Below are 27,740 nucleotides of genomic sequence, written 5' to 3'. Positions count from 1 at the left end.
GAAAGATTTCATTTACTTTACAACGATGATTATCTTTACTGTTTTGTGATAGAATGGATATGTCATTTCATATAATTAAATACTCGTTAATGTTCTTTGTTCCATAAAGTTAAGACATCATGTCCGAATTAGATAGTTTTCTGTCATTCGGAGTTGGTAGAATATTGTGCAATCTTTCCAACTGAGACAACTACTGGAACAGATTGACTCTAGTATCTTTTTAGATTTAATTCTTTTCTGACCGATGACAATGTGACTTTATTTCAAACAATTTGAATAATTTAGACTGTTGGCCAATCTTGACATATATTAACTTTACAACTCGAGTTCAGATACTTCTACGCCTATGACTTGAATGGCTTGATCTTCTTAAGCATTGTCTGAATGGTTTGATCTAGTCCTGCGGCCCCAAATCTGTAGTATATTTAAAACGATTAGACATAAAACAGTTTGATATGTTATTTTTCAATAATCAAAACTTATGTGAGTGGATATATATATTATATCAGCAGAGTATGATAGGCCACATAAATTAGAGACTGGATAAACATGAATATTATGGACGTATTCATACGGATACTTTCAAGAGAGAAACGAATCAGCCATGGATACAACCTTGTTCTCTACACTCTCCTTCCACTCTTCCTTCTTATTTTGGCACTAATCCTCCCATCAAACATAAGGAACCGAAAACTCCCACCGAGTCCCGTGCCTGCACTTCCTGTAATAGGCCATCTCCACCTCCTCAGGCCTCCTATGCATCGAATTTACCATAAATTCTCAGAAAAATTAGGCCCCATCTTCTCCCTTCGCTTTGGAAACCGCCTCGTGGTGGTGGTCTCGTCCCCAACCGCCGCAGAGGAATGCTTCACCAAGAACGACATCGTGTTAGCCAACAGGCCTCGGCTAATCATTGGCAAATACATTGGCTACAACTACACAGGCCTAACAAGTTGCCCATACGGCGAGCACTGGCGCAATCTCCGGCGCCTCACTACAATCGAGATATTCTCCTCGGCCCGCTTGAACGTTTTTCAGTCCATACGACAAGACGAAATAAAGATTCTTCTGCGGAAGCTCTACCTAAAGTCGCATCATGATTTTGGCAGAGTGGAACTCAAGTCCCTGTTGTCTGAGTTGTCCTTCAATATCATCATGAGAATGGTTGCGGGAAAGAGGTATTTCGGAGAAACCGAGGAGAATGAACAGGCGAAGGAGTTCCGAGAGCTGATCAAAGAGGCTTTCACGTATGGTGGTGTATCGAATCCCGCCGATTTTTTTCCGGCGTTGAAATGGATAGACTACAATGGTAAAGAGAAAGGTATGCAAAGACTGAGTAAGGTAATGGATGCTTTCTTGCAAGGATTGATTGATGAGCACCGCCGTGATAAAATCAAGACCACCATGATTGGCCATTTTCTTGGTTTGCAAGAGGCGCAGCCGGAGTACTACACAGATTCAATAATCAAAGGCATTATAATGGTGAGTTAGCATAATTCTTTCTTCCCAGCTTTTACGTACTGGGGAATGGAATTGAGTATAACATGAACAAGACCGATAAAATTCACTAGCTAAAGTCCTTTTGAAAAAGAATTCAGGAGCTATTCCAATTTTCAGGTGATGATACTTGCTGGAACCGACACATCATCGGTGACCATAGAATGGGCAATGTCTGCTCTGCTCAACCATCCAGAAATGCTAGAAAAAGCTAAAACTGAATTGGACAGCATCGTGGGAAGCAATCGCCTCATCGTTGAATCAGAAGTACCCAAGCTAGCATATCTTCAAAACATAATCTCCGAGACATTTCGGTTGTTCCCCGCAGCACCATTATTAGTACCACATGAATCATCCGACTATTGCAAGATCGGGGCATACGACATACCTAAAGGAACAATCCTGCTCGTAAATGTGTGGGCCATCCATAGAGACCCCATGACTTGGGATGATCCCGCAAGCTTCAAGCCCGAGAGATTTGAAGGTAAAGAAATTGGACCGCCGAAACTGCTGCCATTTGGGATGGGCCGGAGATCGTGTCCAGGAAGTGGTCTGGCGCAAAGGGTCGTGGGCTTGGCCTTAGGGTCGCTGATTCAGTGTTTTGAGTGGCGAAGAATAAGCGAGGAAATGGTGGATCTGGGTGAGGGGGCAGGGATATCCATGCCCAAAGCTATACCGCTTGAGGCGGAATGCAAAGCACGCGAAGTGCTGCACAATGTTTTCTCGTCAGCTGCCTGAAATATTGGAATGGTTTTATGTGACGTCCAAAATGGTTCTTACTAGCCTTGAAAAGTTGCTCCATTATCTTTATGGATGCCCTCTTCTTTGTATCGATAATAAACTTTGTGAAACATGTATTATAATAAAAAGGTGCGTGGTTTGTTTTTTTACCAAAAATATTTCAACTTTAATTATATTTTGTTAAATACATAATTTTACTTGTTGAAAAACAGATTCCTACTCAAATTAATTTTATCTTCTAATTATAAATATAAAAAAATATAATAGTATGGTTTATTTGAATAAAATGGTGAAAAGCAAACAAACAGATGATCTCCGTTTTCAATGTCACAACTTTTTTTTATATTGCATTAAAAAAAAATTGATTATATATAATACACTTTCCTTTTTAATTTTTGTTGTTTAAAACATCGGTGATTTGTGTTTTCTCATGATTCGCTTGGTAGTTTTGAGTATGTGGACACTAGTAACTGAATCGCGTTGTGAATATTAAATATACTTATAATAATTAATAATTGTGTGTTAAGAGTTTTAATGTAAATCTTAGTTTTACAATTTCTCTGGTATATTCACAATAAAAAATAATATTTTTTCATTAATTATCCAAATAAAATATTTGTCTCACAAAATACGACCCGTGAGACCATATCAGACAATTTTTTGTCTTTCTAACGTTATTGAAACATATTTTTATTAAGTTTACATTTAAATCTTTATTTTGAATCTAACATATTCTTGCTATGTTATATATCTCAACTTAAAATGTAATGTTCTTCTCATCAAATTTTAGATTATTTATGTGACATATTAATACACTACACGGGAGAAATATCAAATGTGCAACATAAGTTTAGGCATAACGTTAGACGAAAAAGCATCTTATATTAATATCATGTCAACTGGATGGATAAGCTTGAAAACATGCCACTCATTGGTTATTAAACACTATTTATTATATACAAATATTTAAAAACAAAAAACAAATAAATGGCAGACACGATGAATCTGGCGACAAAAAGATATAAAAAAATTGAAAGCGGGAGAATATATTACGTAAATTTGCACTAAATTTTAAACTTAAATTTAAGTTTGTATTAAGTTATTATTAGAAAAAATATGTGTTTCTAGTTTTTAATCACAAAAAATGTTTATACACTTTTTGGGCTCATTTGTCTTTTATTGAAAATATATAACAGATATGATATTTTAGATACCAACTATTTCAGATTTGATATCAATATATTATTTTTTAGTACTCAAATGTGTACTGCTAAGTGTTGATATTAAATAGATTTGTTTCTTTTTGGATGAAAATGAGTAAAAAAAATTGAAAATATGATATGATAGTAACAATCATATGTAGTAACGTGACAGTAATACGTCATATCTGGTCTACAGGCGAAGTTCGATTTTCGGATTTAGGGCTGCGGAGGACCATCTAGGTTTTGCAAAAGAGGTCATTTCTTCGAAGGTTCCGTGCTTAGCTCACTGCATTCGTCACCAAGTGTGTCTTTACCTTAACGTGTAGGCCTCATTTTCCTTCCTAATGAGGCAACAATAGTCGTGATTATTCCAAATGACCTGAGTTCATCCTCTACCAAATCCAAAGTACTCATAGGCCATATATATCAGGCCAGCTGAGCTCTTTTTTTTTTTTTTTTTTTTTTACGATGAAAACTTTGATAATTTATTGAAAAAGAGAAATATTTTCGATTACAAGATCGATCGATCAATCAAAAAAAAAAATTGTCCATACTTCAAAACAAAAGAGAATGAGACGAACAAATAAAAGAGGTAATTTGACTCCAACAAATTTCGAAAGAGCTCATTTTACTTGATCATGAAATCTCATAGTACATATTATATAAGGTCTGGGTACTCGAACTCATGTTACTTTGTCAAGAGTAATCATAATTCAACTCAAGTCACCTGAGTTCTTCTCATCATGTCAAAAATCTACACAAAGAAAGTACTGATGTGCTATTGTTAATCCTCCAAATTTAAACTTATATTCTCCAAACAAAATGATTATAATAATGAGTATGGTTGAATCCACAAAGAACAGAAGATTATTTCTTTCGAGAAAAAATAAATAATATGGTTTTTTATTGGATAAGAAAAAATAAAATAATAAAATTAAAATTAGAAAGTAATACAAAATAATAATAACTCAAAACAAGAATTAAATAACAGCAAAGAAATGATTAACGAAGTAAAAAATTCAATCTTACTGAGTTCTCTGATTCAATAGAGTTCAACTATTCAATTTTAACACTGATTATTGGCTAACAAATTATTTATGTAATTCCAAGCAATTAACTTTGGAAATATATGGATACCCATTAAATCCTTGTGTTTTCTTAATTTAATTGATTAAACCTAGAATCGAGTCAAAACTTATCAGTAACTAAATGAACACAATACCATTGAACATTGATTAAAATTTGCATTTTCGCTTTGTGAAAACAATTAATCCTGAAATCAACAATCGAGATAATTGCAATTGATAAATCTAATTTCATCGATTTATTTAGACTAAATATGTTATGAGAGAACAACATGCTTAATCTATCGTTACTTGTGTTTTTATGGAATAAAACTATATCAAATCTTTCTTTATCTCACTAATAAAGCTTTTTCTCCAAAACTCTTAAATAAATTAAATATCACAATTAGGACTCTTAAAATATGATATTTTTATCATAATTTTCGAGCTCTATATGCAGTCATAAAGAGCAGCATAGCAGTCACAAGCCGTGGTCACGCCTTGTTTCAGAAACATATGTTGGATGGATGATTAGAATTCAAAAAAAAAATTATTTAATTCAACAAAAGAAAATGACAATAGTATTGTAAATTTTGACAATTCAAGTTGATTACTTATACCAACTAATTTAGATAAAAAAAAATAAAAAAAATTTGTTCAATTTTTTAAAAAATATCTGGAACACTCAATTTTTTGTAAGATCTATTTTTATCGTATCATTTTCTTTTATTATTTGTATATATATTATCTCTACAATGCATACATTTTATTATAGTCCTCAATTATTACATTTTTTGAACAATCAATTCTCTGTAATTTTTTTATTTACAACGGTGTTAGTTGTTATTCTATTTTATGTAAAGTGATAATCATTGCTACTGAATTTTTCTAATATATTCGTCATCTTTAATTTATTAAACACTTATATTTGATAAAATAAAAAGTTCATACTATTATAACAATCTATCAGCATATAAAATTATTGACGTATTGATTCAAAAAATATTGACTGAAACTTTATATTCAATTTAATGAATTAATTAGTAATTAATTCATTGATACATGTCTATATAATATATAACTTATAGGAAGAAATTGTTGTATAACTTCATTCCATTAATCGACTGTAAAAAATTTAGCCTTTATTATTTTGTCATATAACTATATTTATAAATTATTAATCATTTTTTTACTTGAAATTTTTTTATGTAATATAAGATATTATTTTGCGCGAGTCTATTTTATTTATATTTAATATATGCAAAAAAAAAATCATGGTTTAAAGACAAATTATTATTTAATAGAAAGTTATATGATAAAACAAATTATTAGGAATTTGTAACATGTAACATAAAATATTATTTTGTCAGCCTTGTTTTTTTGGTTTTAACAGAACGGTTGAGTAGCTGTACGAATACACGAAAAATGACGTATTTTTCTAATACAATGAATTATTATTTGTTATAAGCAAAGTTAAATGATCAAACAGGCTACAAGTAGAATAAAGAGAGCAGAAAATTATAAACGCTAAAAAAGCATATCACAATGATTTTTATCATGTTTTATTCAAATAATATATAAATGTAAAAGTCATATAACTTTTATTTAAACTTATAATTTATGGCTAATAGTCCTCAGTTAAATAAAGATATTAGTATCAACATTTTAAAAAGACATATCACAATTATTATTTGTTACCATGTTTTATTCAAGTAATTTATAAGTTAAACCAAAAAAAAAATGTTGGTTACAAATAAATTTCATTTAAACTCATAAATCGAGCCTTATCTTAAAAACAAGCAATGAAAATAAAGATAAAGTGTAAAGAAAAACCAAATAAACGATGCATTAACTAATTAACGAGGACACGAAAAAATAATTAATATGACATCAAAGAAAATTCATAATTCAAAAATGAATTATTTTTAAACTTTAACTAATTTAATTTACATAATGAAAAGATAAATAAAAAAAATTAAATCATTGGATAAAAAATAACATATTGTAATATTGATAGGCATAAAAAAGAACAAATATATACTAATAATCACACATATTTTAAGCCCAAATAATTAGATAAATGGAGACATTTAAAACAAACAATTAATAAAAGACAAATGAAAATTCAAGTCTCACACACACATATATATATTAATTATATATATAGTCTATCAAATTAGAGGAAGTTGGTGAAAAATTTTCAATGAAAATATTTTTTTGGATTCACTCCTTACCCACAAAATTGTGGTATTATATCATACAAAATGTGGTATACTTCATGTGGAAATGTGGTAATAAAAAAAATACCCAGAGACTGAACACAAAAAAAATCGACGACTGAAGAATGAAGACCAATTTTTCGATCAAACTAATACCATAATTATAAAAAAAATCAAGATTAGATAATTGCGTGTTTTGTTTTTAAAATTAATCTGTCAAAAAATACAAAAGACAAGGCCTTCAAGAAAGACACGTGTCCTTGATAAAATTGCCCGTGAATGACAATAATGGGACCTCCTTATCTTTATAATTAAAAAAAAAAAAAGATAACTCTTGCATATTGTGGAGGTATTCATACAGGAGAGAAACGAATCAGCCATGGATGCAACCTGGTTCTACGCCCTCCTTCCGCTCTTCCTTCTTTTGGCACTGATCTTCCCATCAAAATCAAGAAACCGAAAACTCCCACCGAGTCCGGTGCCTGCTTTTCCTGTAATAGGCCACCTCCACCTCCTCAGGCCGCCTATGCATCGAATCTACCATAAATTCTCAGAAAGTTTAGGCCCCATCTTCTCCCTTCGCTTTGGAAACCGCCTCGTGGTGGTGGTCTCGTCCCCAACCGCCGCAGAGGAATGCTTCACCAAGAACGACATCGTGTTAGCCAACAGGCCTCGGCTAATCATTGGCAAATACATCGGCTACAACTACACAGGCCTAACAACTTGCCCATACGGCGAGCACTGGCGCAATCTCCGGCGCCTCACTACAATCGAGATATTCTCCTCGGCCCGCTTGAACGTTTTTCAGTCCATACGACAAGATGAAATCAAGATTCTTCTGCGGAAGCTCTATCAAAAGTCGCATCATGATTTTGGCAGAGTGGAACTCAAGTCCCTGTTGTCTGAGTTGTCCTTCAATATGATCATGAGAATGGTGGCGGGCAAGAGGTATTTCGGTGTATCCGAGGATGATGAACAGGCGAAGGAGTACCGAGAGCTTATTAAAAAGGCTTTTATGTACGGTGGTATATCGAATGCTGCCGATTTTTTTCCGGTGTTGAAATGGATAGACTATAACGGTAAAGTAAAAGGTATGCAAAGGATGGGTAAGGAAATGGATGCCTTCTTACAAGGATTGATTGATGGGCACCGCCGTGATAAAATCAAGACCACCATGATTGGCCATTTTCTTGATCTGCAAGAGTCACAGCCCGAGTACTACACGGATTCAATAATCAAAGGCATTATATTGGTGAGCTAGCGTTCAATTTCCCTAAAACGGAACCACATGAGATTAAATGATTTAAATCTAGTAAATCTACCCTTGTTAAGGAATATTCATGATTTTTTTCCGTTTTCAGGTGATGCTACTTGGTGGAACCGACACAACATCAATAACCATAGAATGGGCTATGTCTTCTTTGCTCAACCATCCAGAAAAGCTAGAGAAAGCTAAAGCTGAATTGGACAGCTTCGTGGGAAGTAATCGCCTCATCGATGAATCAGAAGTACCCAAGCTACCATATCTTCAAAACATAATCTCCGAGACATTTCGGTTGTTCCCCGCAGCACCATTATTAGTACCACATGAATCATCCGACGATTGCAAGATCGGGGGATACGACATACCTAAAGGAACAATCTTGCTTGTAAATGCGTGGGCCATCCATAGAGACCCCATGACTTGGGATGATCCTGCAAGCTTCAAGCCCGAGAGGTTTGAAGGCAAAGAGATTGGACCCGCGAAACTGCTGCCTTTTGGGATGGGCCGGAGGTCGTGTCCAGGAAGTGGTCTGGCGCAACGGGTTGTGGGATTGACCTTAGGGTCACTTGTTCAATGTCTTGAGTGGCAAAGAATAAGCGAGGAAATGGTGGATTTGAATGAGGGGATAGGGATATCCATGCCCAAAGCTATACCGCTTGAGGCGGAATGCAAAGCACGCGAAGTGCTGCACAATGTTTTCTCGTCAGCTGCTTGAAATGAGTGGTTGAGGTGTCCAAAAGGGTTCTTACAGGTCATGAAGTTACTCCATTTGCATGCCCTGTTGAACTTAGGATCGTCTGTTTTTGTAAAATAAAATAATAAATTTGAAATAATTCTCAGGAGGTTTATATTATGTTGGATCTTATTTTTTGTACATGGAATTGAAACATGATGCCCCAAACGTATCCATTTCCTCATTCCTGCCATGTGATCATATTTTTGCACCTCAGCCCAATGCATCTATGAGATGTTGGTTACCTGGCCGGCTGGATGACTTGATGCAAGTACCAAGAATGGTCGCGAGCTCTTTAAATTGAGCCAACTCTCTCCTCTGAGACATATGGCTGATGATCACGACCTAACTAGGGTTCGCCCTTTGCCCGGTTGCCATATATTCGTCATTCGGGTCTTCATAGCCCGAAGTTGATCTCACGATCTATAAAAAAAAATCTTCCAACAAAAGCCAATTTTACGATGACATCAACACATCAGATTCAGCTTCATAGTCAAATATATCATCCTCTTCGCCTACTGTTCAATTTTTTCTGCCGCAAAAAAAGGAATGTACAAAAAATTTGTCCATAGGTGTTAGGTGCATGAATGGAGAAATTTTATCCAAATTTCTGTCACTCTCTGCATTTGAAATTTTTCTATCAATATGTTGACCAGGAATTAAATTGGTGAAAATCAGTTTAGCCAAATAATCGAATAATATTAGTTAAGAATTATGATAAACTCACCACGAAAATGAATTAGAAGAATTTTCTAAAGTTTATCTAGAATTCTGAAAAGAGAAAAATAATATCGGTATGTGTGGCTAGAATTTGGACTTGGTTGGTCGCAAGTCATGTCGACTCACAGATGCAAAATTAGATTTGATTTGTAATTCTTCGGAATAAAATCACTAGAGAGAGGCGTAAATCAAAATTATATCGCTCGTCCTTGCGATTTTGGCTCAAAATCGTATTGCTTGACATAAAAATTTTAGACACTTTTAGTCCGATGATAACTTATCACTAAAAACTAAAGAAAACATAAATAAGAGAGATCAAAACTGCTTTGGTTTCAAGAAACCTGGATGGAAAATGAAATTTATCTCAATTGAGACGTATTCAATTTTTTATTTTTATTTTTTAGGGTGGGGTGATTAACTGGTTATGATAAGATAACATCGGGGACAAAAGCATCGAAAATTCATATGTGGATAGATGTTTCAGCACCTTATAAAGAAGAATTTGTTTTAAAAAATATTGGGTACTCTAAATTTCTAAAACAGTTCTGTTTTATTCAGTTTGGACAATTATTAAATTAGTCATTAACATGTTTTCAAGTGCATGTACTGTAAAAATTTAAAGAAATGAGGAGTTAATATTCGTGGGAGTTTTTCCACAATCTCGATATAATTAGACCTCAGTTTTTTCCGATCGTTTTGGTTGACATGTGTAATACGAACCAAATCATACAAACTTGGTTTTTAACATTTAAATCCAAAATAATTAAAAAATCTGTTTTTTGTTCGGTTTCTTTTTTTTTAGAATTTATGATTTTTTCACTTCAAAATAAATTTTCACATCCCTACAAAATATGCATTAAATATTTAACAAAAACTTGTGTGAGACGGTCTCACGGGTCGTATGTTATGAGACAGATATCTTATTTAGATCATCTATGAAAAAATATTACTTTTTATGCTAAGAATATTACTTTTTATTGTGAATATCGACAGGATTGACCAGCTCTCGGATAAAAATTTATGAGACCATCTCACAAAATGTCTACTCTAAATATTTTTCTCATAAAAAATTCCATATATGACTTTTAAATTTTAAGACACGCCTTCTGAGGGGTGGCGTAGCCACGAGGTGAAATTGACAACTTGGGCCAACGTGCAGTCTATCAGCTCAAATTCATAAAGTCGAGTTGAATTCAACAAATTTCATTGCGCATGCATTCACTTGTCAAAACAAAAAACTACTCAAAGTTTATATATACATCGATGTAATTTGCTAGGAAAAAGTAAAAACCCCGAAAAATTTTATTTCATAAATATTAAATGTGTTGTGAAAAAGTAAAAATTTATGGTAAAAAGTAAAAATCTCAAACTCTCAAAATTTACCAAACTACACACTTTATAATATTTTTCTCTCTACTCAATTGTGATTTTCTTCACAAATGAGAGATCTATTTACAGGAAATCTTTACACATAATCCAAAAATAAAATACATCATTACCTACATCATCACACACTAATTTTCAATATTCAACACCTATTTTTCAACATTCAACATTCACATTTTCAACACAAATATTTTTCACATTTTAAATAATATTTCAACACTCCCCCTTGTGATGATGATCATGATACGATGATGTCTTCATTACGTGTTTTGTACTGCCTCGTTAAAAACCTTACTTGGAAAAACCCATTGGGATAAAAACCATAGTAAGGGAAAAAGAGTGCAGTCACGTAAACTCCCCCTGATGTTGACATGAACAATTCTTCACAAATTTCGTAGATTGCGCATCCCAATATTATATATGTGCTTTCTGAATATTGACGTAGGAAGTGCCTTTGTGAAGAGATCTGATGAGTTTTCACTTGATTGAATGTGACGAACATCAATACATTTATTCTTCTCAAGCTCCTTGGTGAATGCGAAGAACTTAGGAGGAATATGTTTAGTTCTGTCGCTTTTTATGTATCCTTCTTTCATTTGAGCAACACATGCAGCATTATCTTCATATAGTATCACAGGTTTCTCATCGAATGATAATCCGCATGAGATTTGGATATGTTGGGTCATTGATTTTAACCACACACATTCACGACTTGCTTCATGTAGTGCAATAATCTCAGCATGATTTGATGAAGTAGTTACGAGCGTTTGTTTCTGTGAACGCCAAGAAATTGCAGTGCCTCCACGAGTAAATACATATCCAGTTTGGGAACGTGCCTTGTGTGGATCAGATAAGTATCCAGCATCAGCATAACCAATCATACTTGAATTAGCATCTTTTGAATACAAAAGTCTCAAGTCTGTCGTTCCTCGTAGATAACGGAATATATGTTTAATTCCGTTCCAGTGTCTCTTTGTTGGATATGTGCTAAATCTTGCCAACAGATTTACGGCAAAAGATATATCAGGCCTTGTACAATTTGTAAGGTACATAAGGGCACCGATGGCACTTAGATATGGTACTTCTGGACCAAGAATATCTTCATCATCTTCACATGGACGGAATGGATCCTTTTCTATGTTTAATGATCTAACAACCATTGGAGTACTTAAAGGATTTGCTTTATCCATATTAAAACGTTTAAGGATCTTTTCTGTATAATTTGTCTGGTGAACAAACATTCCACATTCTTTTTGTTCAATTTGTAAACCCAGACAATACTTGGTTTTTCCAAGATCCTTCATTTCAAATTCTTCCTTCAAGTATGACACAACTTCTTGAATTTCCTTATTCGTTCCAATGATGTTTAAATCATCAACATATACAGCAATAATTACGCATCCGGATGTTGTTTTCTTAATGAAAACACAAGGGCATATTGAATTATTTACATATCCCTTTTTCATCAAGTGATCACTTAGTCGATTATACCACATTCGACCTGATTGCTTTAACCCATATAATGATCTTTGTAATTTCACTGAATAACATTCCCTGGGTTTTGAACTTTGTGCTTCAGGCATCTTAAATCCTTCAGGGATTTTCATATATATATTACTATCAAGTGATCCATATAAGTAAGCTGTAACAACATCCATAAGACGCATTTCTAAATTTTCAGATACCGCCAAGCTAATCAAATACCGAAACGTAATTGCATCCATCACAGGAGAATACGTTTCTTCATAATCAATTCCAGGCCTTTGAGAAAAACCCTATGCAACAAGTCGAGCTTTATATCTTACTATTTCATTTTTCTCATTTCGCTTTCGAATAAAAACCCATTTGTATCCAACAGGTTTTACACCTTCAGGTGTAAGGACTATAGGTCCAAAAACATTACGTTTATTTAGCGAATCCAATTCAACCTGGATGGCTTCTTTCCATTTTATCCAGTCCTGCCGATTTTTACATTCACCAAAAGATTTTGGTTCATGATCTTCATTATCATTTATGATGTCGATTGCCACATTATAAGAAAATATATCATCAATTTCATCTATATCTTTTCGGTTCCATATTTTTTCAGTATTAATGTAATTGATAGAGATTTCATGATTCTCGTCAGTTTGTGGTTCTGACAGAACATTTTCATCATCATGTGTTTCTTCAGGAACAACATTCTCTATTTTGTGATCATCATGTTTCTCTATGAATTTTCTTTTTCGAGGATTTTTATCCTTGGAACCGACTGGCCTTCTACGCTTCAGGCGTTTAATGACATCATGAGTATCTTCCATTTGTTTCTTTGGAATTTCAATTCGAGCAGGGGCATTTGCAGCATTTATATATGATTTAGTTACCCTTTTTGTGTCTGCAAATGCATCTGGTATTTGATTTGCTATTCTTTGCAAGTGTATAATTTGTTGTACATCTTTTTCACATTGTTTTGTTCAGGGATCCAGATGTAACAATGATGATACATACAATGTAATTTCTTTTTCGGTATGTTTTTGTTCTCCCCCTAACATTGGGAAGATTTCCTCATTAAAATGACAATCAGCAAAACGTGCTGTGAACACATCTCATGTCTGAGGTTCAAGATATCGAATAATTGATGGACTATCATAACCGATATAAATTCCAACCTTTCTTTGAGGTCCCATTTTCTTTCGTTGTGGTGGTGCAATAGGCACATACACCATACATCCAAAAATTCTCAGATGAGAAATGTCTGGTTCTTTACCAAATGCAAGCTGCAATGGGGAGTATTTATGATATGCACTTGGTCTGATGCGAATTAATGAAGCAGCGTGTAAAATTGCATGTCTCCATATAGAAATAGGGAGCTTTGTTTTCATAATCATTGGTCTAGCAATCATTTGCAGACGTTTAATCAATGATTCAGCCAATCCATTCTGTGTATGTACATGAGCAACAGGATGCTCAACAATGATTCTCATAGACATACAATAATCATTGAAAGTCTGGGAAGTAAATTCACCAGCATTATCAAGTCTAATTTTCTTGATTGTATAATCGGGAAATTGATTCCTCAATTTTATTATTTGAGCAAGTAATCTTGCAAATGCAACATTTCGAGTTGACAATAAACATACATGTGACCATCTGCTGGAGGCATCAATCAATACCATAAAGTATCTGAATGGTCCACATGGTGGATGGATTGGTCCACAAATATCACCCTGAATACGTTCAAGAAACATTGGTGATTCAGTTTGGATTTTGACTGGTGATGGTCTTATAATAAGTTTTCCAAGAGAACATGCTTTACATTGAAACTTATTATTCTGAAAGATCTTCTGGTCTTTCAGTGGATGACCATGTGTATTTTCTATAATTCTTCGCATCATTGTTGAACCAAGATGTCCCAATCGATCATGCCAATTGGTTAATATCGAGGAATTATCAACTACCATGTTTGATTCAATGGGACTTATATGTGTATAATGCAATCCAGTAGGGAGCATTGATAGTTTTTCAATCACATATTTCTTTCCTGATTTATATGTGATAAGACACATATATTTCTCATTCCCTTCATTCATTGTTTGAGTATCATACCCATGGGAATATATATCATTAAAACTCAACAAATTTCTTTTCGATTGGGGTGAATATAAAGCATCATTGATCAAAAATTTTGTACCATTAGGTAACAAAAATTGTGCTTTACCACATCCTTTAATCAAGTCTACAGGACCTGATATTGTGTTCACCGTTGTTTTTGTTGGTTTTAGTTCCAAGAAATATCTTTTATCTCGGAGGATAGTGTGCATTGTACCACTATCGGGTATGCAAACTTCAGCTTTGCTCATAGCATTTTCCATATTTGAACTTCAAAAAAATATGCAATGAAATAAAATTACTGACAATACATATATAAATATAACACATATCATAATTGTACAATAAAACATTATTATATGAATACATGAAAACAAATTATTGTACATTTATATTCTACCACTATATTGTTCATTTTCAGAAAAATCATTGAGAAAATCTGCAGCATCAAAATTGTTCATTTCTATCCCACCAACATGTTGATCATTTCCAGAGAAATCATTCATAAAATCACCAGCATCAAGATGAGTTGAATCACTCAAACGGTCACTGCGTTCAGTGAAGTTGGTCTCCTTTTCTTTCCCCTTTAATGATTCTTTATAAAGTTTACAAAGGTGCTCAGGGGCTCGACAAACTTTGGACCAATGTCATGGAGTACCACATCTGTAACAAGAACTTTCATATCTTTTTGAGTGATTCTCATTAACACTTGTATTCTCATGATGTCTTTTCTGTGGATGGTTTGGGACGCTCTTTTGAGATGAGTTATAACTATCTCTATTATTTTCAAAACCACGGCCGCGTCCACGACCACGACCAATTCCACGTCCACGTCCACGTCCACGTCCACGACCTCGACCTCGACCTCGACCTCGACCAAAACCTTGTCTTTGAAATTGATTTTGGTTTCCAGGTATAAATTCATTTTTACTTACAGCATTTACTTCTGGAAATGCTGTTGATCCAGTGGGTCGGGACTGATGATTTCTCATTAATAGCTCGTTGTTCTTTTCCGCCACAAGAAGACAGGCGATGAGCTCAGAATATCTCGCAAATCCACGTACTCTATATTGTTGTTGTAGAGTAATATTTGATGCATGAAATGTGGAAAATGTTTTTTCAAGCATCTCAGATTCTGTGACCTCATGTCCACAAAATTTTAATTGCGAGATTATTCTATACATCGCCGAATTGTAATCACTGACTTTTTTAAAATCTTGGAATCTCAGTGTGTTTCATTCATCCCGGGCGGTCGGAAGTATAACTTCCCTTATATGTTCAAATCTTTCTTTTAATCCCTTCCACAAAGCCATGGGATTTTTTTCAGTCAGATATTCACATTTCAATCCATCGTCGAGATGTCGACGCAAAAATATCATGGCTCTTGCCTTTTCTTGTGACGTGCATATGCCATTTTCTTTAATGGTCTCGCTTAGACCCAATGACTCAAGATGCATTTCTACATCTAGAGTCCATGGCATATAATTCTTTCCCGTGATGTCGAGCGCAATAAATTCGAGCTTTGTTAAATTTGACATGGTGGTACTAAAAAAAATTACGATGCATTTTATTAGTTAATAAATATTGCAATACAAAGTAACGGATAAACAACAAGTACAAGTATTTGTAAAAATAAAGAAAACGCACGAGGAGGATATTCTCCGATAAATACAAGACTCGTGAGTATGATAACCAAAATAATTAAAAATATCCTTGAGAAAGCCATCTTCTTTTTTCTTCGAAAAATTTGATGATGAATAATTTTTAGAGAAGAAAAGAAAGTTGGAGTGATTGAATGTGTTTGTGAGATGATATTTATAGGGCAAAAACTAGCCGTTTGTTACCGTTTATGACCGTTGGTGTACAAAAAAATAAATGTATGTATTTATATAATTTTATGGTAATAATATGATGTATATAATATTAGACATGTTTAAATAATTATGTATATCATATCATAATATTATAATGAGTGTCATAATTTATTTTGTTTAAAAACCTTATAGGCTTTTATACTTGTCGTATCCCTTACCGGGAGTGTGGGATGTCGTCTTAACATCCTCCCAGGATTTATAACAAGTTTATGAAAAATTTATTTTTATTATTTCTAATAATAACATTATATTGTATATTAAATAAATACACAATAAATAAATAACAGTAAAATAAATATTATTACTTTTTGTTTAAAAACCGTATAGGCTTTTATACTTGTCGTATCCCTTACCGGGAGTGTGGGATGTCGTCTTAACATCCTCCCAGGATTTATAACAAGTTTTATGAAAAATTTATTTTTATTATTTCTAATAATAACATTATATTGTATATTAAATAAATACACAATAAATAAATAACAGTAAAATAAATATTATTACTTTTGTTACCTTTTTCTTCTGTTTGGAGCTTGGAATAGTATGTAGGACTTTTAGAGCTTCGTGCTGATAACGTGTTGTGAAAAAGTAAAAATTTATGGTAAAAAGTAAAAATCTCAAACTCTCAAAATTTACCAAACTACACACTTTATAATATTTTTCTCTCTACTCAATTGTGATTTTCTTCACAAATGAGAGATCTATTTATAGGAAATCTTTACACATAATCCAAAAATAAAATACATCATTACCTACATCATCACACACTAATTTTCAATATTCAACACCTATTTTTCAACATTCAACATTCACATTTTCAACAAAAATATTTTTCACATTTTAAATAATATTTCAACAAAATGTAAATTTCTAGAGTTCAATATTTTTTTTTTGTCAAAGTCTATGGGAGGGAGGGTTAAGTTCTATAGTTGAATACTTTGTCAATGGGTACACCGACGAGAATGGAAACATGAACAAATAATTTTGTTTTGGATACGAAGACTTTGTGCCTCTTATTACCGTGTTTTGAACGATAATTCTCGCTTCTTTCAAATCTATCTCCAATCCTCTCGACTCGTCGGTTCGAGTTGGACTTTACTTTTACTTTGTAGAGGGTTTCTCGATTTCGTCGGCATCTTGGATCATTATTCAAATGTTGGGATTTCATGTAAATAATTCTATGTCATAGACTATCAGATAATGTTAAATATGATTACAATTTATATGGTAAGGTGTTACGCTTTTTGAGACATTATGGTTTACATATGTCAGTTTGTTCCAACGTAGTCTTGCAGTATACGAGTCAGATTCGATCCTTCTCCATGTACATGTTTAGTTAACTCTATCTCCACCCACCTATAAATCAAACTAATAACAACAAAATATTAAACGTGAAAGAAAAACTGTTGAGGTATAATCATTATCTTTGTTGAGAGAGCGATAAAATTGTGGTGTTAATGTTATTGTACGGTTTAAAAGATTTGAATTACATTGTTACCACTAACTATAACTTTTGGTAAAGTGACAAACGTTTGATCCGACAAAAACCCTTGACTACGTACTGTCGTTCAATATACTATTTAAAAATATGCGCATAGAATTGGTCGAATGCTACCCAACTCAGACCTGCAATTTTTGACAAATATTCCTTTTGCATTTCAAAAATTGAGAAGTTCCAATGCAAGTTCGTTCGACCCGTTTTCTATGTTCTAACTCTGTTGGTTTGAACTTTGAATTATGGCGCAATTAGCCTCCATTTCAACTCCATAGCTAGTCAAGAATCCACACATTATAAATTCCTCACCAATCAACTCAAATTCAACAACTAACTAAACTTTCTCCCTCTAAATCAAATCCAAATCCCTTAATCTCTCTTCACCTTCTTACAGCTATTGCTAGCTCTCAAATGGCAATTATAGGAACAAAAGCCCTACATCTTTTCGTTGTCCTTCTCATACTCGGGTCGATTTCCTTCGGAATTGAGGCTCGTCGTCTCCACGACTCAAACATTCATGCACCAGTACTTGGTCGATTTTCGCTTGATGCCATAAAGGAGGGCCCAAGTCCTGGCGATGGACACAAATTGACCAATGCATACGCTATCGGAGGGATCAAGGAATCCGGTCCAAGCCCCGGCGATGGACATGAATTTACGGATTCTCAAACGCTTGGAGGAATTAAAAATTCAGGTCCTAGCCCTGGAGATGGACACTAGTTAAGATTGCATGCATTGAATGAAACGATCCTATTTATTATATTGTTATTTTATTGTTTTAACCATTTCAATTCTTTGATTTTATTTTATTTCATTGTAATTTATTTTAAATTTTTCATTTGTCATTCAAATAAATTTGTTCGAGTTTCACACTTTGAATGTACATGGTACGTAGAGAATTCCGGAATACGTGACACACAGGTCTTATATATTTGTGTAATTTTTTTGTAAAACGATGAATGTAATTTAATTTTTAATTTTCAACGTTCAAAATTCTTGTTTCACAATACACATTTGACTTTCTGAAATTGAAGAATTTTCTCTCTAACCAACACGTATCAATTATAGATATATATTTGAGATATATAATGAAAATAGTTGAGACGTTGATAGGGAGTGGATTCTAAATTCACCTGAATAAAACGTAACCCGATCGAGGAGTCAAATAATTAAATTTGAAATCTGCCCATCCAAATTGCATATCGAGGATGTGTTTGAACTGAGTTAAGATTTCAAAAGCAATTTAGTCATTTAGATTTAGAAAAATTTAATTGAATTGATTGAAAATTCCTTACGGGTCATTTTATATTTAATCAAATGATTCCACAATATACACTAACATTGATATCATTTGAAGTACATAGTTTAGGAGTATACAGGTCTCTTGTGAGACGGTCTCACGAATCTTTATCTGTGATATGGGTCAACTCTACTGATATTAACAATAAAAAGTAATAATCTTAGCATAAAAAATAATATTTTTTCATGGATGACCCAAATAAAAGACCCGTCTCACAAAATACGACCCATGAAACCGTCTCACACAAGTTTTTGTCATAGTTGATATCACTTTGAACCAGATGTTTTAATCCAAATTGTCACGCCCCGAGACCGGGGTTAGTAGACACCGGCGTTGTTTATCAATCACACAATTCATAACAACCAGCCTCGTAGCACAGTATAAACCGAAAACCAGTTTATTTCATAATTTCTCAAAAACTTATGTCTTTACAACTGAAATAACTAATGCGGAAGCGTCTTACATAAAATTAAAAGTACTAAAATTCAAAAAGAAATAACAGGACTAAACTAAAATCACAAAATTCACCATCACCAAAATTGTTCAGATTCTTCTTCTTCAACCTGTTCTTCAGATTTATCTGGGGAAGATTGTAAGGGGTGAGTATTTTGGGAAATACTCAGCAAGTGGGGGAATTTGAATACCACATAACATTTTATAACAATTTCGAATCATAACATAGCATGCTTTTCATAATCGTAACATCATATTCATAACATAATAACACTGCGATTTTTCCACCTTCTATGGTTTACTGATATCAGTCCTTAAATTTTGATCCTCTAAGGGGGCGAGGCCGTAAAACAGTTCTATCCCACTGTTAGGGGCCATATGTTGGAATTCCACCCATTTTCAGGGAATTCTCACAGTGTCAATCAAAAACGTACCAACTTTCGTAAAAACATATAGACAAAACGACGGTACTCAACCGCATTTTTAAACCAAAAACCGAAAATTTAATATGCATAAAACCGAAATTTAAAACAGCCCACTTGCCTTAAATTCTTGAAAAACTAGGGATCTTCGAAATTCCTTAATAAATCCTTAGATTGATAACCCAAAAATATATTATATTATGACTGATTTAAATATTAATATCCAAGATTACACCATCAAATTATTAATCTAATATTATTCTGATGAGATCACGATACTTCAAAATCCCGGGTTTTACATCCCTCCCTCCTTATGGGAAGTTTTGTCCTCGAAACTTAGGTTGACTTGGTCTATGAGGAGGTATGGGTATTGGTTTCTCATCCTTTCTTCTAGCTCCCACGTGGCTTCTAGATGGACATATGAATTTGAAGAATATGTCGAGAGGATTTCAGATCAGTTGACGGAACCGAATTCGTAGTTTCCTACGAAAAAATCGAAGGACACAAGCTTGCGGTTTGACTCGTTGACTCGACCGAGTTGACTCGCCGGGTTGACTCGCCGGATTATGGTCGGAGCAAAGGCCTATGTCGGCGAAGGGGTCAGGATCATGGAACCGGTGGTGGCACGGCTAGAATCGGTCGGAAAGCTACTTAATTTGGCCGGAACTCACTAAAACTCGGTTAGCTCACTTGAATTTGGGCATTTCCGATTGGTTGATCTGATTCAAAAATCGATCGTTGTTAAAAGTTACCCATGGATCGTATATTGTTTGGATAACTTTAATTGAAAATCGGAGTAGGATTGGTAGGGTAATTGGACAAAATAATTTTCGGTTTAGGGTTCATACGCCAAATCCGTAGGTCTAAAATTCCTGTTGCATCCTAACGCGAAATCTAAAATTGTTTGAGGGCTTTTGTTCGTTTCATCGAGACAATTCTGGAACTAGTCTCCGATCGAAGGAAGGGTACCGGAAGCGGCCGGAATCGGCGGAGAAGCGGCGAGCGTGCTAAGGGCCTGTTTGGCCTAAATTTTCCGAATTTTTTTTTTAAAATCGATTTTTCCCACTCGGATTATGAACCTGGCGGCTCTGATACCACTAAAATGTCACGCCCCAAGACCGGGGTTAGTAGACACCGGCGTTGTTATCAATCACACAATTAAAAACAATCAGCCTCGTAGCACAGTATAAACGAAAACCAGTTTATTTCATAATTTCTCAAAAACTTATGTCTTTACAACTGAAATAACTAATGCGGAAGCGTCTTACATAAAATTAAAAGTACTAAAATTCAAAAAGAAATAACACGACTAAACTAAAATCACAAAATTCACCATCCCCAAAATTGTTTAGATTCTTCTTCTTCAGCCTGTTCTTCAGATTTATCTGGGGAGGATTGTAAGAGGTGAGTATTTTGAGAAATACTCAGCAACTGGGGGAATTTGAATACCACATAACATTTTATAACAATTTCGAATCATAACATAGCATGCTTTTCATAATCGTAACATCATATTCATAACATAATAACACTGCGATTTTTCCACCTTCTATGGTTTACTGATATCAGTCCTTAAATTTTGATCCTCTAAGGGGGCGAGGCCGTAAAACAGTTCTATCCCACTGTTAGGGGCCATATGTTGGAATTCCACCCATTTTCAGGGAATTCTCACAGTGTCAATCAAAAACGTACCAACTTTCGTAAAAACATATAGACAAAACGACGGTACTCAACCGCATTTTTAAACCAAAAACCGAAAATTTAATATGCATAAAACCGAAATTTAAAACAGCCCACTTGCCTTAAATTCTTGAAAAACTAGGGATCTTCGAAATTCCTTAATAAATCCTTAGATTGATAACCCAAAAATATATTATATTATGACTGATTTAAATATTAATATCCAAGATTACACCATCAAATTATTAATCTAATATTATTCTGATGAGATCACGATACTTCAAAATCCCGGGTTTTACATCCCTCCCTCCTTATGGGAAGTTTTGTCCTCGAAACTTAGGTTGACTTGGTCTATGAGGAGGTATGGGTATTGGTTTCTCATCCTTTCTTCTAGCTCCCACGTGGCTTCTAGATGGACATATGAATTTGAAGAGTATGTCGAGAGGATTTCAGATCAGTTGACGGAACCGAATTCGTAGTTTCCTACGAAAAAATCGAAGGACACAAGCTTGCGGTTTGACTCGTTGACTCGACCGAGTTGACTCGCCGGGTTGACTCGCCGGATTATGGTCGGAGCAAAGGCCTATGTCGGCGAAGGGGTCAGGATCATGGAACCGGTGGTGGCACGGCTAGAATCGGTCGGAAAGCTACTTAATTTGGCCGGAACTCACTAAAACTCGGTTAGCTCACTTGAATTTGGGCATTTCCGATTGGTTGATCTGATTCAAAAATCGATCGTTGTTAAAAGTTACCCATGGATCGTATATTGTTTGGATAACTTTAATTGAAAATCGGTGTAGGATTGGTAGGGTAATTGGACAAAATAATTTTCGGTTTAGGGTTCATACGCCAAATCCGTAGGTCTAAAATTCCTGTTGCATCCTAACGCGAAATCTAAAATTGTTTGAGGGCTTTTGTTCGTTTCATCGAGACAATTCTGGAACTAGTCTCCGATCGAAGGAAGGGTACCGGAAGCGGCCGGAATCGGCGGAGAAGCGGCGAGCGTGCTAAGGGCCTGTTTGGCCTAAATTTTCCGAATTTTTTTTTTAAAATCGATTTTTCCCACTCGGATTATGAACCTGGCGGCTCTGATACCACTAAAATGTCACGCCCCAAGACCGGGGTTAGTAGACACCGGCGTTGTTATCAATCACACAATTAAAAACAATCAGCCTCGTAGCACAGTATAAACCGAAAACCAGTTTATTTCATAATTTCTCAAAAACTTATGTCTTTACAACTGAAATAACTAATGCGGAAGCGTCTTACATAAAATTAAAAGTACTAAAATTCAAAAAGAAATAACACGACTAAACTAAAATCACAAAATTCACCATCCCCAAAATTGTTCAGATTCTTCTTCTTCAACCTGTTCTTCAGATTTATCTGGGGAGGATTGTAAGAGGTGAGTATTTTGAGAAATACTCAGCAACTGGGGGAATTTGAATACCACATAACATTTTATAACAATTTCGAATCATAACATAGCATGCTTTTCATAATCGTAACATCATATTCATAACATAATAATATTGCGATTTTTCCACCTTCTATGGATTACTCATATCAGTCCCTAAGTTTTGATCCTCTAAGAGGGCGAGGCCGTAAAACAGTTCTATCCCACTGTTAGGGGCCATATGTTGGAATTCCACCCATTTTCAGGGAATTCTCACAGTGTCAATAAAAAACGTACCAACTTTCGTAAAAACGTATAGACAAAACGACGGTACTCGACCGCATTTTTAAACTAAAAACCGAAAATTTAATATGCATAAAATCGAAATTTAAAACAATCCACTTACCTTAAATTCTTGAAAAACTAGGGTTCTTCGAAATTCTTACTTCCCTGGCTGGACGGCGATAGCGCTTCGCTGTGCTCGAAAACTCCTAAGGGGACTAGGGGGAGATTCTCGAAATTTAGGTGTGATTTTTGAGTCAGGTGGCTCTCTTATTTATAAGAGTTGGCTGCTATCGTGATCGAGTGATATCGCGTTGAAATCTGACTCAAATCTTTTATCTCGAATTGTGATATATCTATCCGTGATTTGTTCGAAATTTAAATCTTTTATTCCATACAAATTTCGAATGCATGCATATATATATACACTGATTAATTTCGAATTCTAGGGATTTTATCATCTTTTGCTTGATCTTTTATCCCGGTACCTCCATATCAACTCAAATCTTAGACATTATCTGCGAAATCTTCGAAATTCCTTAATAAATCTTTAGATTGATAACCCAAAAATATATTATATTCTGACTGATTTAAATATTAATATCCAAAATTACACCATCAAATTATTAATCTAATATTATTCTGATGAGATCACGATACTTCAAAATCCTGGGTTTTACACAAATGACTAGATTGCTTTTGAAATTTAGTGCCGCCCCATGCACATTTTCAAGAAAATAAGTAAACATTTCTCCCTCTTGTTTGGATGCAAAATAAATCGTTATTTAGGGAATTGATTTCCATTTCTGACATCTAAAACATCTTGAAAACGATCGTGGCTGATTTTATGTTACACCTGGTGATCTTTACTACTCGGATGCAGCCACCGTCCTAGGATTGGGTGGCTGCATGTTTCTGCTTAATCATCACATATTTTCTCCTATCTCCCAAAAACACCCGTGAAAGGCACGCCACATTTTACGACATATGAACACAAAAACTCTTTCAAATTTTATCCATTTCAATAACCTTATCAGTCACTTGCGCTTAGATCGATGGACTTGTTTCAGAGCGGGTGATTTGATTAATAAATTTTAGTTCTTTAAAATTAATCCTAATTATTATTGAAAAATACATTGCCTAATATTTAAAATTCACTTCAATTTTTTATGTCCATGCAAATCAAAAAATATGAAATTTATTATCTAAAATCCATCAAGCCAGCATAATCTATGATTTCCTTTGAACTGAAATATTTAGATATTAAGAAATATTTGAAGAAAGAATTTGAAATGAATCTTTTTGAATTTCAAATCTCAATTAAATTATTTTTGTCATTAATGTGACTTAGATTTCAAATTCATCAAATCATTTTAAAACATCCATTTCAATAGCCCTAAAACCAAAATCCTTGAATCCACACACAAAAGCTACAAAAAAAATTATTCTGTCATTATTAGGGGTGAGCAAAAATAAGGTTAAACCGATTTAACCAACCGAACCGAATTAATTCGGAAATTCTGTTCGGTTAAATCGGTTAATTCGGTTTCGAAATTTTCAAATATCGGTTAATTCGATTAATTTGGTTCGGTTTCGGTTTTTGTAAAAAAATATCGGTTTAACCGAATTAACCGAATTATTAAATAAATAATTTTAATTTTATTTTATTATGTTTTAAATATAATTTATAATATTTTTATATTTAATATTGTATATTATAATTAATTTTTTTTATGAATAAAGTGTTTTCTTATGATTAAAATAGAATATTAATTATTAATTTTATATATAATTTTAAAAATTTTAATTTTTTTAGAATATTAATTATTAATTATATATATAATTTTTAAAATTTTTATTTTTTAAAAAAAAAATCGGTTAATTCGGTTACCAACCGAAATAACCGATTTTAATTCGTTTCGGTTAATTCGGTTTTTGTGAAAATTCGGTTCGGTTCGGTTCGGTTAGTCAAAAAATTTTCGGTTAAATCGGTTTTCGGTTAATTCGGTTCGGTTTGTAACCGAATTAACCGAATACTCACCCCTAGTCATTATACGAAAATGAACTTAATCTACACTATCTATTACGCTATATTATAAAGTAAAAAACCTTAAAGTTTCTGCGGTTTGATGTATCAATTAAAGTGTTAACCTTTAGATCGGTGATTTTTATAAGAGGTAAAAAACGACAAAAAATGGAGCCTCTTCAATTCGATGATTATCACATATGGTATCTCATTGAAGAACAAAGAAAACCCACTTTAGGCACTGCGAAGATGGGTCGTCAAGGAAAGTGGATTGATGTCATTTGGATCTTGGTGGGAAAAAACCACAAGCATACAGATTTCAAAGAGATTATTTATAAGGGGAGGGTGGGCAAATCAGAGGATTTCAAAGTTTTAAGAGATTTTGGAAACATACACCAGAACCTCAATCTTTCATTGGATGATATGTTCTTGTTTATTTCTTTTCTTTTTATTTTTTGGGTTGAACTCTTCGACACATCCCTCCTTTCTTCTAGCTGTACATCCGCACCAAAATCACATCTTTTGGCTATTTTTAACATGAAAAGAGTTTTAAAAAAAAACACTTCCACACTAAACAAGAAACAGAGGACTTTGCTCGACTCTTGAATTAATCTATTCTGCTGATTCCAATGTGTTTCGTGGCTGCATTCCAGAACCCGTCGTTCACATTTGCTTGATGCATGCACATCCCAATCTGTTGCTGTAGCTGCCGCTGATGTGATCCCATCATGTAATTCTGCACCTCTGCCCTTATCATATCATGTATCACAGCCATCAAGTCCGCGCTGAATGGCGGTAATTCCTTGTCTTGCTTCTGCATCTGCTCGGGCGGCGGTGGCGGTGATGGCGCTGGATGAATCGACTGCAGCTGCGTGTGATTAGTTTCCGACAGAGTCGACTCTTTATTCCGGTTCATTGACTCCTCTGACTCCACTCCGGGAAGGGAGAGGCTGAGACTGGTCGGAGGATCATCCGTAGACGACGCAGCTTCACGTCGAGAAGGTGAGATACCGCCGGTACCGGCCACGGTTTTGCATAAAAACGAAGTTGACATCACCGGCAGACTGCAGTCGCTGACGTCAGAACCCGAAGGGCTAACGGATCTTTTCAGCGGCCTCGGCGGCGGAAATCGATCGCCATCATCAAACTTACGCTTGAGCGTGGAGTTCCAGTGATTCTTGATGGCGTTGTCGGTCCGGCCCGAGAGTAGCCGAGCTATGGTGGCCCATTTGTTACCGAACTTCGAATGGGCCCTGATAATTGTCTGGTCTTCTTCGGGCGTAAACGACCGATGCTCCACCTGAGGTGAAAGCTGATTGCACCACCGCAGCCGGCAACTCTTCCCGGATCTCCCCGGTACAGATTTGCTGATTAGAGACCAATTTCTCGGCCCGTACTTCCGCACCAGCTGCTGCAAAGTTTCATCTTCCTCGGGGCTCCACGGCCCTTTGATACGATCCGAATCTATTTTCTTATCACGAGGAATCCCTGTCATTTTCACGTTTAGATTTTAATAAAACATCGTATGGAGAACATATTCGACCATTTACTGAAATGTATTTCTATTTGTTTTTAAAATTTCCGATTTTTGTCAATCTCTTCCTCGGCGATAGAGGAAGAAGGGGAATTATATAGGAGAGCGGAAATGGGGTGACCGAGGGAGCCGGTGAGAGAGGAAGGACGGTATGTGACCGGTTGAGGGAAAGTTGAAGCGGTTGGGAATGGGTAACAGCTGGCAAAAGGACACGCGTCACTTCCCAGATCTTCACTGATTTGCATACCCATCATTACTGCACACCTCCCACCCTTTTTCCTAGCGTATGCTTCACTCTATCTGTCGTTTTTTTTTATAAAAAAATTAATTGTATGGGCAACTTGAATGTTCAGTCTAATTAATATGCGCCTTAACTTACACATCTTTTAATTAATAAAAATCGTTAAAAAAAACAGTCGAGACTTTGGTTCAATTATTAAAGTTGAGGGCTTGAAATTTATTAGTCATATATTCGAGTCTTGTTGATTACGGCTTAACAAGTTCTGTTCAAATCTTATCAATAATACAAACAATTACATTATATTTTTGTGTTTGGAACAATATCATATTTGTACTGTATATAAAAAAAATAGTTACAAAATTAAAAAACTTAATATTAATATATAATAATTGAACAATTCTAATTTTGTGGAATGCTTTAAAAAAATATAAACGCGTGTTCCTGTCTCGCGTGCGACAAAATGGTAGATGAATTATTGAATTATATTGTCAAATTTATACATATGTATTGTCTTTTACGTTAAAAAAAAAAAATCGGGTGTATATTGATTGTTTAACCGCACGCAATTTTTATGAAATATCATATAATTACATCATCATTTTATTAAAGGTGGGGTTATTATAGTT

General features: G+C 34.4%; 3 protein-coding genes across 3 annotated transcripts; 2 read left to right on the top strand and 1 right to left on the bottom strand.

Moving 5' to 3' along the window:
• Positions 1 to 543: 543 nt before the first annotated feature.
• Positions 544 to 2,430, top strand: LOC140821316 (cytochrome P450 81Q32-like). The gene is made up of 2 exons (XM_073181784.1): positions 544 to 1,482; positions 1,618 to 2,430. The coding sequence occupies exons 1-2, from the start codon at positions 550 to 552 to the stop codon at positions 2,233 to 2,235; spliced, it is 1,551 nt and encodes a 516-aa protein (XP_073037885.1). The 5' UTR covers positions 544 to 549; the 3' UTR covers positions 2,236 to 2,430.
• Positions 2,431 to 7,052: 4,622 nt separating this feature from the next.
• On the top strand, positions 7,053 to 8,861 carry LOC140821283 (cytochrome P450 81Q32-like). The gene is made up of 2 exons (XM_073181724.1): positions 7,053 to 7,975; positions 8,085 to 8,861. Exons 1-2 carry the CDS (start codon positions 7,103 to 7,105, stop codon positions 8,700 to 8,702), a joined length of 1,491 nt encoding a protein of 496 aa, XP_073037825.1. The 5' UTR covers positions 7,053 to 7,102; the 3' UTR covers positions 8,703 to 8,861.
• Positions 8,862 to 25,893: 17,032 nt separating this feature from the next.
• On the bottom strand, positions 25,894 to 26,965 carry LOC140821318 (transcription factor MYB44-like). The gene has a single exon (XM_073181787.1). The coding sequence runs from the start codon at positions 26,832 to 26,834 to the stop codon at positions 25,947 to 25,949; it is 888 nt and encodes a 295-aa protein (XP_073037888.1). The 5' UTR covers positions 26,835 to 26,965; the 3' UTR covers positions 25,894 to 25,946.
• Positions 26,966 to 27,740: the final 775 nt, after the last annotated feature.

The sequence above is a fragment of the Primulina eburnea genome, unplaced genomic scaffold (genome assembly GCF_022965805.1).
Source record: "Primulina eburnea isolate SZY01 unplaced genomic scaffold, ASM2296580v1 ctg507_ERROPOS390280, whole genome shotgun sequence".
Classification (NCBI taxonomy): domain Eukaryota; kingdom Viridiplantae; phylum Streptophyta; class Magnoliopsida; order Lamiales; family Gesneriaceae; genus Primulina; species Primulina eburnea.
The sequence above is the reverse complement of the archived record's forward strand: the minus strand, read 5'-3'. Positions and strand labels throughout refer to the sequence as shown.

Excerpts from the sequence above, each read along its gene's own strand:
- LOC140821283 (XM_073181724.1), top strand. The coding sequence starts at position 7,103 with ATGGATGCAACCTGGTTCTACGCCCTCCTTCCGCTCTTCCTTCTTTTG. Across the intron at positions 7,976-8,084 it reads TAATCAAAGGCATTATATTG|GTGATGCTACTTGGTGGAAC; the intron begins GTGAGCTAGCGT and ends TTCCGTTTTCAG.
- LOC140821318 (XM_073181787.1), bottom strand. The coding sequence starts at position 26,834 with ATGACAGGGATTCCTCGTGATAAGAAAATAGATTCGGATCGTATCAAA.
- LOC140821316 (XM_073181784.1), top strand. The coding sequence starts at position 550 with ATGAATATTATGGACGTATTCATACGGATACTTTCAAGAGAGAAACGA. Across the intron at positions 1,483-1,617 it reads TAATCAAAGGCATTATAATG|GTGATGATACTTGCTGGAAC; the intron begins GTGAGTTAGCAT and ends TCCAATTTTCAG.